Source organism: Ranitomeya variabilis, chromosome 1 (assembly GCF_051348905.1).
Source record: "Ranitomeya variabilis isolate aRanVar5 chromosome 1, aRanVar5.hap1, whole genome shotgun sequence".
In the NCBI taxonomy this organism is placed as follows: domain Eukaryota; kingdom Metazoa; phylum Chordata; class Amphibia; order Anura; family Dendrobatidae; genus Ranitomeya; species Ranitomeya variabilis.
In genome coordinates this window covers 649,904,083-649,919,825 of record NC_135232.1, presented here as the reverse complement: position 1 = coordinate 649,919,825, position 15,743 = coordinate 649,904,083, and the positions used below count along the sequence as shown (strand labels likewise).

The window sequence follows — 15,743 nt, the reverse complement described above, 5'->3', positions numbered from 1 at the left end:
ACTCATGGTGTGGCCACCATCTTCTCCTGACCTCAACCCTATAGAGAACCTTTGGAGTATCATCAAGCAAAAGATCTATGAGGGTGGGAGGCAGTTCTCTCTCTCTCTTCTCTTCTCATATCAAAACAGCAGCTCTGGGAGGTTATTCTGACTTCATGCAAAGAAATACAAGCAGAAACTCTCCAAAAACTCACAAGTTCAATGGATGCAAGAATTATGAAGGTGATATCAAAGAAGGGTTCCTATGTTAACATGTAACTTGGCCTGTTAGGATGTTTTGGAGTTAAATAGCTTTTTTGTTCAGTGAATGTGACCTCCTAATGCTGCAAATTCCACAAATGAGCATTTTCAGTTCTTTAAAACATATCAAATGTTTAGAAATTCTACTGTGCCTAATAATTTGGAACAGTGCATTTTAAGTTGTTATTCATTTTGGAGAGTATATATACTGTTATCATTGGGAGGTTTCTTCAATAAAATTTGAAGTATACTCTAACGGGTGATGACTTTTATTAGACTGACTGTCATTTGCACCAACCATTTAGGAAAATCCGATAAAAATGTCATTTGCATAATAATTTGGAACATAGTGTAAAGAGATGCACGGATAATCGATCCCCTATTCTAGATCCACTCTTGTCAGTTCAAGAACGACATCCAGACCTTCACATTATTAATACCTGATTATAGGACGCTTTGGTGTTCCCCTGGACTTCTGGGCTCACATACAAAGCTGTGCCCACCATGCCAGTGAGTTTTTCTAAAAGGAAAAAAGTTTAAAACTACTACAATTAAACTACAGGATTACAAATTACAGAATCAGAAATTTGAAGATACCGTGTTTTTCGGACTATAAGACGCACTTTTTTCCTCCCAAAATGTGGAGGAAAATGGGGGGGGGGGGCGTCTTATAGTCCGGATATATTGGCTCTGGCTGTGGTGGGGAGCGGTATCGGAGGAGCAGCAATCACAGAGGTAGGAGCTGGCGGCTCTGGCTAACTCCTGTGCCCGCTGCTAAAGAGAAATGAATATGCACTGCATTCCACGCCCATGGGCGTGGAGGGCAATGAATATTCATTTCTTCCTGGCATCCTGGTATGATTGATTGGACTCATGGCCTTGCTGGTATGATTGGCCCCATCCCAGTCCTGGTATCTAAGGCCCCATCAGAAAAGATTAAAAAAACCAAACCTTTATTCTTACCTTCCTCCGCTCCCTCGCAGTTGCAGTGTCCTGCTCCCGTGCCAGCAGCTGATTAATGCTTGTAAGCAGCGCATGGCAGGGACATCATGCACTGCTCACAGGCAGAGCACAGCTGCCAGAATACTCACCGGGACCGTTCATCGCAGAGAGCAGTGAGTATCCATTCCTCTTCAGTAGCGTGCACTGTCAGCCGCATGCTTCCTGCTGCCGCCGGCGGTCACGTGTACCGATACTTAAGAGAAATGAATATTCAGAATATTAATTTCTCTTAAGTATCGGCACACGTGACCACCGGACCCAGCAGTAAGCAGGCGGCTGACAGTGCACGCTTCTGAAAAGGAATGAATACTCACCGCGATCTCTGATGAACACAAGGGGAGTATTCCGGCAGCTATGCTCTGCTTGTGAGCAACGTATGATGCCCTTGCCAAGCGCTGCTTACAAGCATTAAGCAGCTGCTGGCACCGGAGAAGGACGCTGCGACTGCGAGGGAGTGGAGAAAGGTGAGAGTAAAGGTTTGTTTTTTCAATCTTTTCTGATGGGGTCATGGATACCAGGACTGGGATGGGGTCAATCATACGAGCAAGGGGATGAAGCCAATCAATCATACCAGGAACTGGATGGGGCCAATCAATCATACCAGGAACTGGATGGGGCCAATCAATCATACCAGGAACTGGATGGGGCCAATCAATCATACCAGGAACTGAATGGGGCCAATCAATCATACCAGGAACTGGATGGGGCCAATCAATCATACCAGGAACTAGATGGGGCCGTGTATACCAGGAACTGGATGGGGCCAATCAATCATACCAGGAACTGGATGGGGCCATGTATACCAGGAACTGGATGGGGCCAATCAATCATACCAGGAACTGGATGGTGCCAATCAATCATACCAGGAACTGGATGGGGCCAATCAATCATACCAGGAACTAGATGGGGCTGTGTATACCAGGAACTGGATGGGGCCAATCAATCATACCAGGAACTGGATGGGGCCATGTATACCAGGAACTGGATGGGGCCAATCAATCATACCAGGAACTGGATGGGGCCAATCAATCATACCAGGAACTGGATGGGGCCAATCAATCATACCAGCAACTAGATGGGGCCGTGTATACCAGGAACTGGATGGGGCCATGTATACCAGGAACTGGATGGGGCCAATCAATCATACCAGGAACTGTATGGGGCCAATCAATTATACCAGGAACTGGATGGGGGCCAATCAATCATACCAGGAACTGGATGGGGCCAATCAATCATACCAGAATGAGGATGGGGCGAATCAATCATACCAGAATGAGGATGGGGCGAATCAATCACACCAGAATGAGGATGGGGCCATGTATACCAGGATGGGGATGAGGGCCATCCATACCAGGATAGGGATGAGGGGACCATATTTACCAGGATAGGTGATCTTAAGTACAGAATTGACCACATTTTTTGCTTCAGTTTTTTTTCCCCCTAATTTCCTCCTCTAAAACCCAAGTATGTCTTATGGTTCGGTGTGTCTACTAGTCTGAAAAATACGGTAACTGCTAGAAAGAAAAAATGGAAGAGTTGCCAAAGCGAACAAAGGAATTACCTTCAGGGTCAACCTTCGCAAGATCACAACGAACTTGGTCCTCATCTTGTGTCGATTCGGTCTTCAGAAAAAAAAAAAAAGGAAAGAAAATGGTTGTAGATTTGTTACACAAAATGCATCAAACATCAAATTCAACTGCAGTTCATCAAACTAATTATTGTTGCAAGGTTTTTTTCTGTTTAAAAAATGGTTCTAGTGACTTTTTTGTATCCCATTTATTACTTAATTTGTTACTTTTTTTGTACTTCACTTTTATCTTTTTTTTTTTTTGTTACTGGGTTATTTTTCGGCAATGGTTTTGGGTATTCAAAAGTTGCAGCCTAATTCATCATTTGCGACTTCCCAAAATGCTGCTTTTTTTTATTTTTATTTCTTTTTCCACACTCATACTCCAGTGCCCTGGTGGGGTATAACATCTAGTTTTATTTCTGTTGCACAGTTGCAGACTCTCATACCATTTCAATTGAGTGAACTCAACAATTAATTCTGCATGAAGTTTTGCACACTCGCGGCTGCGGATTCTTCCTGAAACTTTCAGCAGCAATTATGCTACATGTGAACATGTCCTAAAAAGTGTGAATCCGTTTCCCAGCTCCTAAATTCAGTCATCTTTCCATTAATAAATCTGCCAAAGTTTTTATCCATCTGACTGGATAACTAATAAAACAGTAAGGTCTGATTTGCTAAAATATAAGCACTTACTTTATAGGCTGGATGATCTGTAGCCAGACCAAAATCCCCAATCTTTACATGATCCTCTGAATCCAAGAAAATGTTAACAGGTTTCAAGTCCCTGTGTATCATCCCCTGCAAGTGAAAGCAGTAAAGTGGAGTTGCTAGAAACTTTAGTAAAAACCATATAGTGCTAGGCAGGTCACACACCACTGCGGCCCGACGTAATCTTCATTTATCCAACAGACATTTGTGATAAACAAGAGATCAGCGCCAAGTGTGAATGTTTCCGTCAGACACATCTGGTAGGATATTATCTAACTCAGGGACAAAGGATCAAACTCAATTTTCAAACACATTAGTCAACTCATCCTGCTGGCCGATTAATATCTTTTGTCAAGTTTGCTAATGTGCAACTAGTACTTCAACAAAAACAAAATAAAAAAACACCATATTAAACACGGGCGGTCAGATTCTTGTTAACCCCTTCCCGACCTTTGACGCATACGCTGCGTCATGAAAGTCGGTGCCAATCCGACCTGTGACGCAGCGTATGCGTCATGGAGGGATCACGCTCCTGCAGATCGGGTGAAAGGGTTAACTCCAATTTCACCCGATCTCCAGGAACAGGAGGAGTGGTGCTTCAGCCCAGGGGGGGTGGCTTCACCCCCTCGTGGCTACGATCGCTCTGATTGGTAGTTTCACTTTCAACGGCCAATCAGAGCGATTTGTAATATTTCACCCAAAAAAACGGTGAAATATTACAATCCAGCCATGGCCGATGCTGCAATATCATCGGCCATGGCTGGAAAACCTAATCTGTCCCCCCCCACACCCACCGATCTCCTCCCCAGTGCTCCGTTACGTGGTCCGCCCCCCTAAGTCGTTCTGTCCGCTCCTCCGTCCTCCTGTCCGCTCCCCCCGTGCTCCGGTCCCCCCTCCCTGTGCTCCGGTCCACCCCCCGTGATCCGATCACCCCCCTTTCATACTTACTGGGCCTCCCGGTGTCCGTCCGGCTTCTCCATGGGCGCCGCCATCTTCCAAAATGGCGGGCGCATGCGCACTGCGCCCGCCGAATCTGCCGGCTGGCAGATTCGTTTCAGATGTATTTTGATCACTGCGATATAGCCTATCACAGTGATCAAAATAAAAAAAATAGTAAATGACCCCCCTTTATCACCCCCATAGGGACAATAATAAAAATAAATAAAATATATATATATTTTTTTTCTACTAGGGTTAGGGTTAGAACTAGGGTTAGAATTAGGGTTAGAATTAGGGGTAGGGTTAGGGTTAGGGGTAGGGTTAGGGCATGTGCACACAGTGCGGATTTGGCTGCGAATCTGCAGCGGATTGCCGCGGATCCGCAGCGGATTGGCCGCGGATCCGCAGCGGATTGGCCGCGGATCCGCAGCGGATTGGCCGCTGCGAATTCGTAGCAGTTTTCCATCAGGTTTACAGTACCATGTACACCTATGGAAAACCAAATCCGCTGTGCCCATGGTGCGGAAAATACCGTGCGGAAACGCTGTGTTGTATTTTCCACAGCATGTCAATTTTGTGCGGATTCCGCAGCGTTTTTACACCTGTTCCTCAATGGGAATCCGCAGGTGAAATCCGCACAAAAAAACACTGGAAATCCGCTGTAAATCCGTAGGTAAAACGCAGTGCCTTTTACCTGCGGATTTTTCAAAAATGGTGCGGAAAAATCTCACACGAATCCACAAAGTGGGCACATAGCCTTAGGGTTAGGGTTGGAATTAGAGTTAGGGTACCGTCTCACAGTGGCACTTTGATCGCTACGACGGTACGATCCGTGACGTTCCAGCGATATCCATACGATATCGCTGTGTCTGACACGCAGCAGCGATCAGGGACCCTGCTGAGAATCGTACGTCGTAGCAGATCGTTTGGAACTTTCTTTCGTCGCTGGATCTCCCGCTGTCATCGCTGGATCGTTGTGACAGCGATCCAGCGATGCGTTCGCTTGTAACCAGGGTAAACATCGCGTTACTAAGCGCAGGACCGCGCTTAGTAACCCGATGTTTACCGTGGTTACCAGCGTAAAAGTAAAAAAAAACAAAAACGTACATACTCACATTTCGGTGTCCTTCAGGTCCCTTGCCGTTTGCTTCCCGCTCTGACTGTCTGCCGGCCGGAAAGTGAGAGCACAGCACAGCAGTGACGTCACCGCTGCGCTCTGCTCTCACTGTACCGCGGCACTCAGTCAGAGCGGGAAGCAGAAGGCAAGGGACCTGAAGGACACCGAAATGTGAGTATGTACGGTTTGTTTTTTTTTACTTTTACGCTGGTAACCACGGTAAACATTGGGTTACTAAGCGCGGCCCTGCGCTTAGTAACCCGATGTTTACCCTGGTTACCCGGGACCTTGGCATCGTTGGTCGCTGGAGAGCGGTCTGTGTGACAGCTCCCCAGCGACCACACAACGACTTTCCAACGATCACGGCCAGGTCGTATCGCTGGTCGTGATCGTTGGTAAATAGTTATGTGAGACGGTACCCTTAGGGTTGGAATTAGGGCTAGGGTTGGAAATAGGGTTAAGATTAGGCTTGTGGTTAGGGTTAAGGATAGGGTTAGGGTTGTGTTGGGGTTACAGTTGTGGGTAGGGTTGGGATTAGGGTTAGGATTAGGGTTAGGGTTGGATTTAGGGTTACGGGTGTGTTGGGGTTAGGGTTGTGGTTAGGGGTGTGTTGGGGTTAGGGTTGTGATTAGGGTTATGGCTACAGTTGGGATTAGGGTTAGGGGTGTGTTGGGGTTAGTGTTGAAGTTAGAATTGAGGGGTTTCCACTGTTTAGGCACATCAGGGGTCTCCAAACGCAACATGGCGCCACCATTGATTCCAGCCAATCTTGCATTCAAAAAGTCAAACGGTGCGCCCTCCCTTCCAAGCCCCGACGTGTGCCCAAACAGTGGTTTACCCCCACATATGGGATACCAGCGTACTCAGGACAAACTGGGCAACAACTATTGGGGTCCAATTTCTCCTGTTACCCTTTCAAAAATAAAAAATTACTTGCCAAAACATAATTTTTGAGGAAAGAACAATTATTTTTTATTTTCACGGCTCTACGTTATAAACTTATGTGAAGCACTTGGGGGTTGAAAGTGCTCACCACACATCTAGATAAGATCCTTTTGGGGTCTAGTTTCCAAAATGGGGTCACTTGTGGGGTGTTTCTACTGTTTAGGCACATCAGGGGCTCTGCAAATGCAATGTGACGCCCGAACACCATTCCATCAAAGTCTGCATTTCAAATGTCACTACTTCCCTTCCGAGCCCTGACGTGCGCCCAAACAGTGGTTTACCCCCACATATGAGGTATCAGCGTACTCACAACAAACTGGGCAACAAATATTGGGGTTTAATTTCTCCTGTTACCCTTGTGAAAATAAACAATTGCTTGCTAAAACATCTTTTTTGAGGAAAGAAAAATGATTTTTTATTTTCACGGCTCTGCGTTGTAAACTTCTGTGAAGCACTTGGGGGTTGAACGTGCTCACCACACATCTAGATAATTTCCTTGGGGGGTCTAGTTTCCAAAATGGGGTCACTTGTGGGGGGTTTCTACTGTTTAGGCACATCAGGGGCTCTGCAAACGTAACATGATTCCCGCAGACCATTCCATCAAAGTCTGCATTCCAAATCGTCACTACTTCCCTTCCGAGCCCCGGCATGTGCCCAAACAGTGGTTTACCCCCACATATGGGGTATCAGCGTACTCAGGAGAAACTGGACAACAACTTTTGGGGTAAAATTTTTCCTGTTACCCTTGGGAAAATTAAAAAATTCTGGGCTAAAAAAATATTTGAGGAAAGAAAACACATTTATTATTTTCACGGCTCTGCATTATAAACTTCTGTGAAGCACTTGGGGGTTCAAAGTGCTCAAGACACATCTAGATAAGTTCCCTTGGGGGTCTAGTTTCCAAAGTGGGGTCACTTGTGGGGAGTTCCTACTGTTTAGGCACATCAGGGGCTCTGCAAACGCAACGTGACGCCCGCAGAGCATTCCATTAAAGTCTGCATTTCAAAACGTCACTACTTCCCTTCCGATCCCCAACGTGTGCCAAAACAGTGGTTTGCCCCCACATATGGGGTATCAGTGTACTCAGGAGAAACTGCACAACAACTTTTGGGGTCCAATTTCTCCTGTTACCCTTGGGAAAATAAAAAATTGTGGGTTAAAAAATCATTTTTGAGGAAAGAAAAATAATTTTTTATTTTCATGGCTCTGCGTTATAAACTTCTGTGAAGCACTTGGGGGTTCAAAGTGCTCACCACACATCTAGATTAGTTCCTTGGGAATTCTAGTTTCCAAAATGGGGTCACTTGTGCGGGAGCTCCAATGTTTAGGCACACAGGGGCTCTCCAAACGCGACATGGTGTCCGCTAATGATTGAAGCTAAATTTCCATTCAAAAAGCCAAATGGCGTGCCTTCCCTTCCGAGCCCTGCCGTGCGCCCAAACAGTGGTTTACCCCCACATATGGGGTATCATCGTACTCAGGACAAACTGGACAACAACATTTGGGGTCCAATTTCTCCTATTATCCTTGGGAAAATAAACTCCGGGCTAAAAATCATTTTTGAGGAAAGAAAAATAATTTTTTATTTTCATGGCTCTGCGTTATAAACTTCTGTGAAGCACCTGGGGGTTTTAAGTGCTCACTATGCATCTAGATTAGTTCCTTGGGGGGTCTAGTTTCCAAAATGGGGTCACTTGTAGGGGAGCTCCAATGTTTAGGCGCACAGGGGCTCTCCAAACGCGACATGGTGTCCACTAACGATTGGAGCTAATTTTCCATTCAAAAAGTCAAATGGCGCGCCTTCCCTTCCGAGCCTTGCCGTGCACCCAAACAGTGGTTTACCCCCACATATGAGGTATCGGCGTACTCAGGAGAAATTGTCCAACAAATTTTAGGATCCATTTTATCCTGTTGCCCATGTGAAAATGAAAAAATTGAGGCTAAAAGAAATTGTGTGAAAAAAAAGTACTTTTTCATTTTTACGGATCAATTTGTGAAGCACCTGAGGGTTTAAAGTGCTCACTATGCATCTAGATAAGTTCCTTGGGGGGTCTAGTTTCCAAAATGGGGTCACTTGTGGGGGAGCTCCAATGTTTAGGCACACAGGGGCTCTCCAAACCTGACATGGTGTCCGCTAACGATGGAGATAATTTTTCATTCAAAAAGTCAAATGGCACTCCTTCCCTTCCGAGCCTTACCATGTGCCCAAACAGTAGTTTACCTCCACATATGAGGTATTGGCGTACTCAGGAGAAATTGCCCAACAAATTTTAGGATCCATTTTATCCTGTTGCCCATGTGAAAATGAAAAAATTGAGGCTAAAAGAAATTTTGTGTGAAAAAAAAGTACTTTTTCAGGTTTACGGATTAATTTGTGAAGCACCTGGGGGTTTAAAGTGCTCACTATGCTTCTAGATAAGTTCCTTGGGGGGTCTAGTTTCCAAAATGGGGTCACTTGTGGGGGAGCTCCAATGTTTAGGCATACGGGGGCTCTCCAAACGCGACATGGTGTCCGCTAAAGATTGGAGCCAATTTTTCATTCAAAAAGTCAAATGGCGCTCCTTCCCTTCCGAGCCCTGCCGTGCGCCCAAACAGTGGTTTACCCCCACATATGAGGTATCAGCGTACTCAGGACAAATTGGACAACAACATTCGTGGTCCAGTTTCTCCTTTTACCCTTGGGAAAATAAAAAAATAGTTGCGAAAAAATCATTTTTGTGACTAAAAAGTTAAATGTTAATTTTTCCCCTCCATGTTGCTTCTGCTGCTGTGAAACACCTGAAGGGTTAATAAACTTCTTGAATGTGGTTTTGAGCACCTTGAGGGGTGCAGTTTTTAGAATGGTGTCACTTTTGGGTATTTTCAGCCATATAGAACCCTCAAACTGACTTCAAATGTGAGGTGGTCCCTAAAAAAAAATGGTTTTGTAAATTTTGTTGTAAAAATGAGAAATCACTGGTCAAATTTTAACCCTTATAACTTCCTAGCAAAAAAAAAATTTGTTTCCAAAATTGTGCTGATGTAAAGTAGACATGTGGGAAATGTTATTTATTAACTATTTTGTGTCACATAACTCTCTGGTTTAACAGAATAAAAATTCTAAATGTGAAAATTGCAAAATTTTCAAATTTTTCGCCAAATTTCCGTTTTTTTTCACAAATAAACTCAGAAATTATCGACCTAAATTTACCACTAACATGAAGCACAATATGTCACGAAAAAACAATCTCAGAACCGTAAGGATCCGTTGAAGCGTTCCTGAGTTATTACCTCATAAAGGGACACTGGTCAGAATTGCAAAAAATGGCAAGGTCATTAAGGCCAAAATAGGCTGGGTCATGAAGGGGTTAAACCTTAAGACGGGTGGTCCACTTTTGGAGACCATTTTTTTACCCTTTGCATGAAAGCATGCATTTTTGGCTTAATGATTTTTGAGATGAGGTTTCATTAAAAATGTGGCACCTTTTACCTTCTACAGCCTCCATGTTGCACTGTTTATTGCTGGCTGCTGAATGAGTTAGGCTGGGTTCACATTGCGTTAAGTGCAGTCCGTTCAACGCATGCGTTGAGCGGACTGCGCAACGCAAGTGCCTGTTAAAGATCGCGTTATGCGATCGCGCTAGCACAGATGCTCCATCTGTGCTAGCGGTGACGGACCCGAAAACGCTGCAGACCGCGTCCGAGGGTCCATCACAGAATGACGGCACATCGCTAACGCATGCCGATTATGACATGCGTTAGCGATGCGCTACATAATGGCAGTTAATGGGTGCCGCTATGTAACGAATGCCGTCAGCGCATTGCCATTAACGCAATGTGAACCTAGCCTTAACTGAGAATGAATTCTGTCAGGGGAGGTCAGCCTGACAGTCCAATAGCAGAATTTAACTCTATTTATTTATTTTTTTTTTAAACTCCACTCTGCTGATCTATGACCAAATTAAAGTTAAATGTGCAGAAAAGAGAGATTTTTGATACTCACCATAAAATCTCTTTCTTGGAGACGTCATTGGGGGACACAGGTAACCATGGGTGTATGCTGCTGTCGCTAGGAGGTCGACACTAGGCATAAAGAAAAACAGCTCCTCCTCAGCAGTATACACCCACGGACAGGCACAAACTACCTCAGTTAGTGTTAAAGCAGTAGGAGAAGCAACCAAAACTCAACATATGTACCAACCCATCAACAAAGGCACATAGGCCCAATAGAGCCAACAGTTAGGGAGGGTGCTTTGTCCCCCAATAAAGGCTCCAAGAAAGATTTTACGGTGAGTATCAAAAATCCCTCTTTTTTGATAGCTTTATTGGGGGACATAAGTAACCATGGGACATCCCAAAGCAGTCCCTAGGGTGGGGGAAAGAGAAAGAATGCAAAGAAAAACGGACTCAGGTCGGCCAGGCGCAACCGCCGCCTGAAGTACTTTCCTTCACAGGCCTGCATCAGACGAGGCAAGGGTATGGACACTGTAAAACCTCACAAAGGTGTGCAAAAAAAGACAAGGTTGCAGCTTTACAAATCTGCAAAGCCAAGGCCTGGTGACAAACTGCCCAGGAAGCTCCCACCACCTGGGTGGAGTGAGCCTTTACCCCCGGAGGGGGCGGTTTGTCCTGAACCCGGTATGCTTCTAATATTGCCAAACAAATCCAACGGGCAACAGTGGATTCGGAAGCTGGAAGCCCCTTACTATGACCTTCACAGATGTCAAATAGGGCATCAGAGAGACGAAAGGAAGCAGTCCTTGAGAGGTAGACTCTGATAGCTCTGACCAGATCCAACTTGTGGAGGAACGTCTCCAGGGGATGGACTGGAGAGGGACATAGTGAAGGAAGGACAATATCTTCATTAATGTGAAATAAAGAGACCACCTTAGGAAGGAAGGAAGGAACAGGTCCGAGAACTACCTTGTCCTGATGAAGAATCAGGAACGGGGAACGGCAGGATAATGCCGCTAACTAAGAAATTCTCCTGATGGACATAATGGCAGCTAAAAAGGCAACTTTCCATGACACGAGAGAAAATGGAATATCTTGAATGGGTTCAAAAGGAGCGCGATGGAGTGTGCCAAGAACAAGGTTAAGATCCCATGGATCTATCAGAGAACGGTAAGGAGGAGCCAGGTGGGCGACTCCTTGAAGAAAAGTCTTTACCTGGGAACTAGAAGCCAGATTTCGTTGAGAAAGAACTGACAGAGCAGAAACCTGACCCTTTAGGGTACTGACAGACCAGAGTCAAGACCCACTTGTAGAAAGTCCAGGACGGAAGGAAGGGAAAAAGACAGAGACCAAACCGTTGTTCTCACTCCACCAAAAGAAGGCCTTCCAATATCTGTGATAGATACGCAAGAAAGTTGGTTTTCTCGCTCTAATCATGGTCTGAATGACCTGCTGGGAAAAACAGGCGTCCTTTAGGATTGCGGCCTTAACTGCCATGGCGTTAAACTCACACTGAACTCTGGTGGAAGAGGGGACTTTGAGAGAGGAGACCTGGATGGTCTGAAAGCCTCCAGGGAGCGTGCATAGGCATAATACCAACAACATGAGCCCTGAACTCTATAGTAAGAAGGTCTAGCTGTATTATAGAACCATATTTAAATCAGCATATAACAGAGATCCCAAAAAAAAAATCAGGGGATTTTTTAGTGCAAAAATATAATTTTATTATACACATCAAACATATCAAATGGACAAAATGGCATTCATATATGAGAAGCAACTAAAATTCAGTGGCACCGTAAAGGTTGAAAAATATAATGCCAGAAATAGAGAAATGATGGTGTCTCAATGGGCACTATTATGCACTGTTGTATCGGGTGGTGGACAAAAAGACTTTTAGTTTCAAACGCCTGGGGGGGGTGACAGGTTCCCTTTAAGGCTATGAATTCTTTAGAGCATACAAGGTTCATACTAATTAAAGTTTTAAGCTTTAATAGAAAAGGTACAATGCTTACAATAAAAAGGATATAAAAATGGAAATAAAAAGTGACATACAAATACAAAACAGTTACAAAAAGGGAGAAAACTTACAGAAATATCTGAACTTTGTAGTCTGCTTTCTGCTCCCTGAGGGGGAAGGGGGTGAATATGTAATGGCTCACACCAGCTTGGCTGTCCCTCAGTCTGTGACCAGCTTTCTATGGGTAAAGGCCTAATTTATAGAGTCAACCTGGAGGTCAAATTTCTAGACCAGCCTCTCAGGTTAAATATTCTAATCCTTGGTTTGTGACTGGATCCTGGCTATTTCACCAATGAATACATTATTTTTCTTTGAACCTATTTGACCTTTCTCATAGTAAATAGGCACTATTTATATAATATATACATAATATATAAATATAAATAATAAATATATATAATATAAATATTTATATATCATACAAATAGGCAGAAGAGTCAGAAGGTGTGAAATGTTTCCACTTGTGTGTGTTCAGGAAATCCCCCTAGGAAGACTGCCTTTTTCTCAGGATAACAAAGGTCATGGCCTTTGTGAAGAGCTGCAGCCTAGAACAGATGCTAAATTACTTATGGTCATACATCCATTACATACATATTCCACTACACTGAACAAAAACAGGAATTTGAAGATAAGCATCCCGAATGTCTACAGAGCAAAGGAATTCTCCTGGTTCCATGGAGGCGATTATCGAACGTAAGGACTCCATCCTGAAATGACCTATCCGAATGTGACAGTTCAGACGCTTGAGGTCCAAGATCAGACAGAGAGATCACTCTTTCTTCAGGACTACGAAAAGATTGGAATAGAACCCTGAAAAGCATTTGTTCCGGGGAATGGGTACGATTACTCCCACTTGTAGTAGGGAAGACAGCCTGAAGAATCCCTGCACCCCGGTGAAAGGGGGGGGGTTGAGTCGATTTTGTAACTGGTCGCAGCTATCTCTCTGACCCAGGCATCGTCGACCACCGACAACCATGCGTCCAGGAAGAGAAGAAGCCGGCCTCCCACCCTGGAGAAAATCATGGGTGGGGTAACCTGTCACGCCATGGAGAGTCTGTTGGCACGGGACCCTGAAGGCTTGGAAGAACGACCCTTTGGTAGAAGTGAGGAGCTGGTTTGAAGGACAGCTTCTTCCGTTCCCATTGGGTGGAAGAGCGGTCCTACTGGGAGGAGGTCCCTTAAGAATAGAAGGGCCGAAAAGAACGAAACTGAAGCAACCTTTTCCTATTGAAAAGACGTTTAGGCTTGGACTGGGAAAGAGAGGTACCTTTTCCCACTCACTAGTAGCACCAGAAATTATTTGATCCAGTTTGGAGCCAAAAAGTCTAGAGCCTTGAAAGGCAAGGTTAGTGAGAGACTTCTTTGAGGGTTGATCTGCATTCCACGCTTTCAGCCATAGAATACGGCATATAGCAATGATGTTGCTGTTTGCTCTGACGGAACAAGTGGCCGCATCCAAGGAAGCAGTCAGAAGATATTTGCCGGCATGGGCAATCTGGTCTGCCAAATCTGCCATCTAATCAGGAGGGATTGCCGCCAGGATACCTTGGCGAAGCATTCTTGCACAGGCCGACAGACTTTGCCACCCAGGTGGAGGCAAAAATGGGACAAAGGGAGGCACCAGCTGCTTCAAAAGCTCATTTAGCTAACGATTCAATCTGCCTATCCATAACGTTCTTAAGAGATGCACCATCCGGTAGAGACAAGAGTGTCTTGGAAGACAGGCGCGAAACCGGTAGGTCAACCTTAGGGAACTCTGCCCATCTACCAACAAGGTCTGGGCTAAAGGGATAAATAATTTCTAATTGCTTCCTTCCCAGGAAGCGCTTTTCAGGATGTTCCCAGTGTTCAGCCATAATCGCTTCAAATTCCCCGTGATTGGGAAAAGTCCGGAAAGGACGCTTTACCCGTTTGAAGGAAACAGAGTGCTCCTGAGCAGGTGCCTCATCCTCCTTAAGGTTAAGAGTTTGGGTAATAGCAAGATAAGGCTATTGACCATATCCTGCATTTTTGAGACCTGGTCCAAATCCGACTCAGACTCAGACTGGGAATCCGCAACCGACCCAAAAGCTGCCTCCGAGGAGGGGGCATGGGGAGGAGGGCATCCTGTATGATGCAGGGGAACTGGATGGTGAACTAGAAAGAGCCCGCTTCCTTTGCTTTGTACCCGATCTGTAACTGCGAAGGTCGTGGTCAGTTGCGTGCGAATCACCATGAGAGGCGTTCGGAGCACTGGTGGTAGTAGATAGCTGAGGAAGACGATTCAGAATCTGGACCAGGGACTGTGATACTTTTGTCAGGTCAGAGACCGAATGTGACATGGCAACAGCCCACTCCGTAGGGAGGGGTGTGCTCTCATCCCGGGCATTAGGGAGCTCCTGTGGGGCAAACATGGTGGAAGGACTGCAGGACGGGCAGAAAGGGGAAGGCTGACCTGAAGACCATTTTCTTTTGCAGAGGGCGCAGACGTAATGAACCACAGCAGGCTTAGAGGGAGGACGAGAAGCCTCTGCAGGGATGGGCATAAGTCGAGCCTTGGAAAAGTGAGAGATATATATATATATATATATATATATATATATATATATATATATATAACATGTTTGTCCATAGTTGTAGGCTGGTGGCCAAAAAGTGGCTTGTACAGTAGAGTAGGACCCATCAGAGGGAGGTCACCTTGCCGTGGTTGATGGGCATACATGAATTGGCCAATTTATGTGCTAAGAACCTTCATTTTCATCTATACTGTAAGTTTTATGAAAAAAAAAATGTTTTTTAAATATTTTTGAGACGTATAATGTATATTAAATGTTTGTTTGTGTTTTCACATGGCCTAGATTCATGCACATGTGCTGCTGTGTTCTTTTTTGTATATATAATGCAGTTTTTCAGCGTGCAAGTGGTCACATTAGGAGTGCTGGTTGTTTTTTTTTTCCTCTAGATAGATAAATAGATACGATAGATAGATAGATAGATAGATAGATAGATAGATAGAAGGAGAGAGGGCAGAGCCTACCCAATGTCAGCGATGATCAGCAGATGACTGAGGTTAGCTGTGTCCCACTTGTCAGATGTCTGCAGGTAGATGCAGCGAGGTCTGATGCCGAATGCGCAGGAAATGTGCAGATAAAGGCAGTGTCTCAGACAGGACTCACGATCTGCTGAGGCACAAGATCCGAAATAGAACCGGCTATGCTGAACACAGAAAGCACGATGCAGTGTGGTGGGAGTGGCTAAAACTGACGGCCAATGAAACAGAAAATATGCCT

General features: G+C 45.0%; 1 protein-coding gene across 1 annotated transcript in view; it reads right to left on the bottom strand.

Annotated features, from left to right (window-relative positions):
• The window catches only part of EIF2AK4 (eukaryotic translation initiation factor 2 alpha kinase 4), a 138,937-nt gene that overhangs the window by 45,229 nt on the left and 77,965 nt on the right, over positions 1-15,743 (bottom strand). Inside the window, exons 16-18 of the mRNA XM_077262445.1 lie at positions 3,506-3,610; positions 2,804-2,864; positions 681-760 (exon numbers count right to left, since the gene is read on the bottom strand). Of these exons, the coding sequence (XP_077118560.1) occupies positions 681-760; positions 2,804-2,864; positions 3,506-3,610 (246 nt within the window). The remainder of the gene's footprint in view (positions 1-680; positions 761-2,803; positions 2,865-3,505; positions 3,611-15,743) is intronic.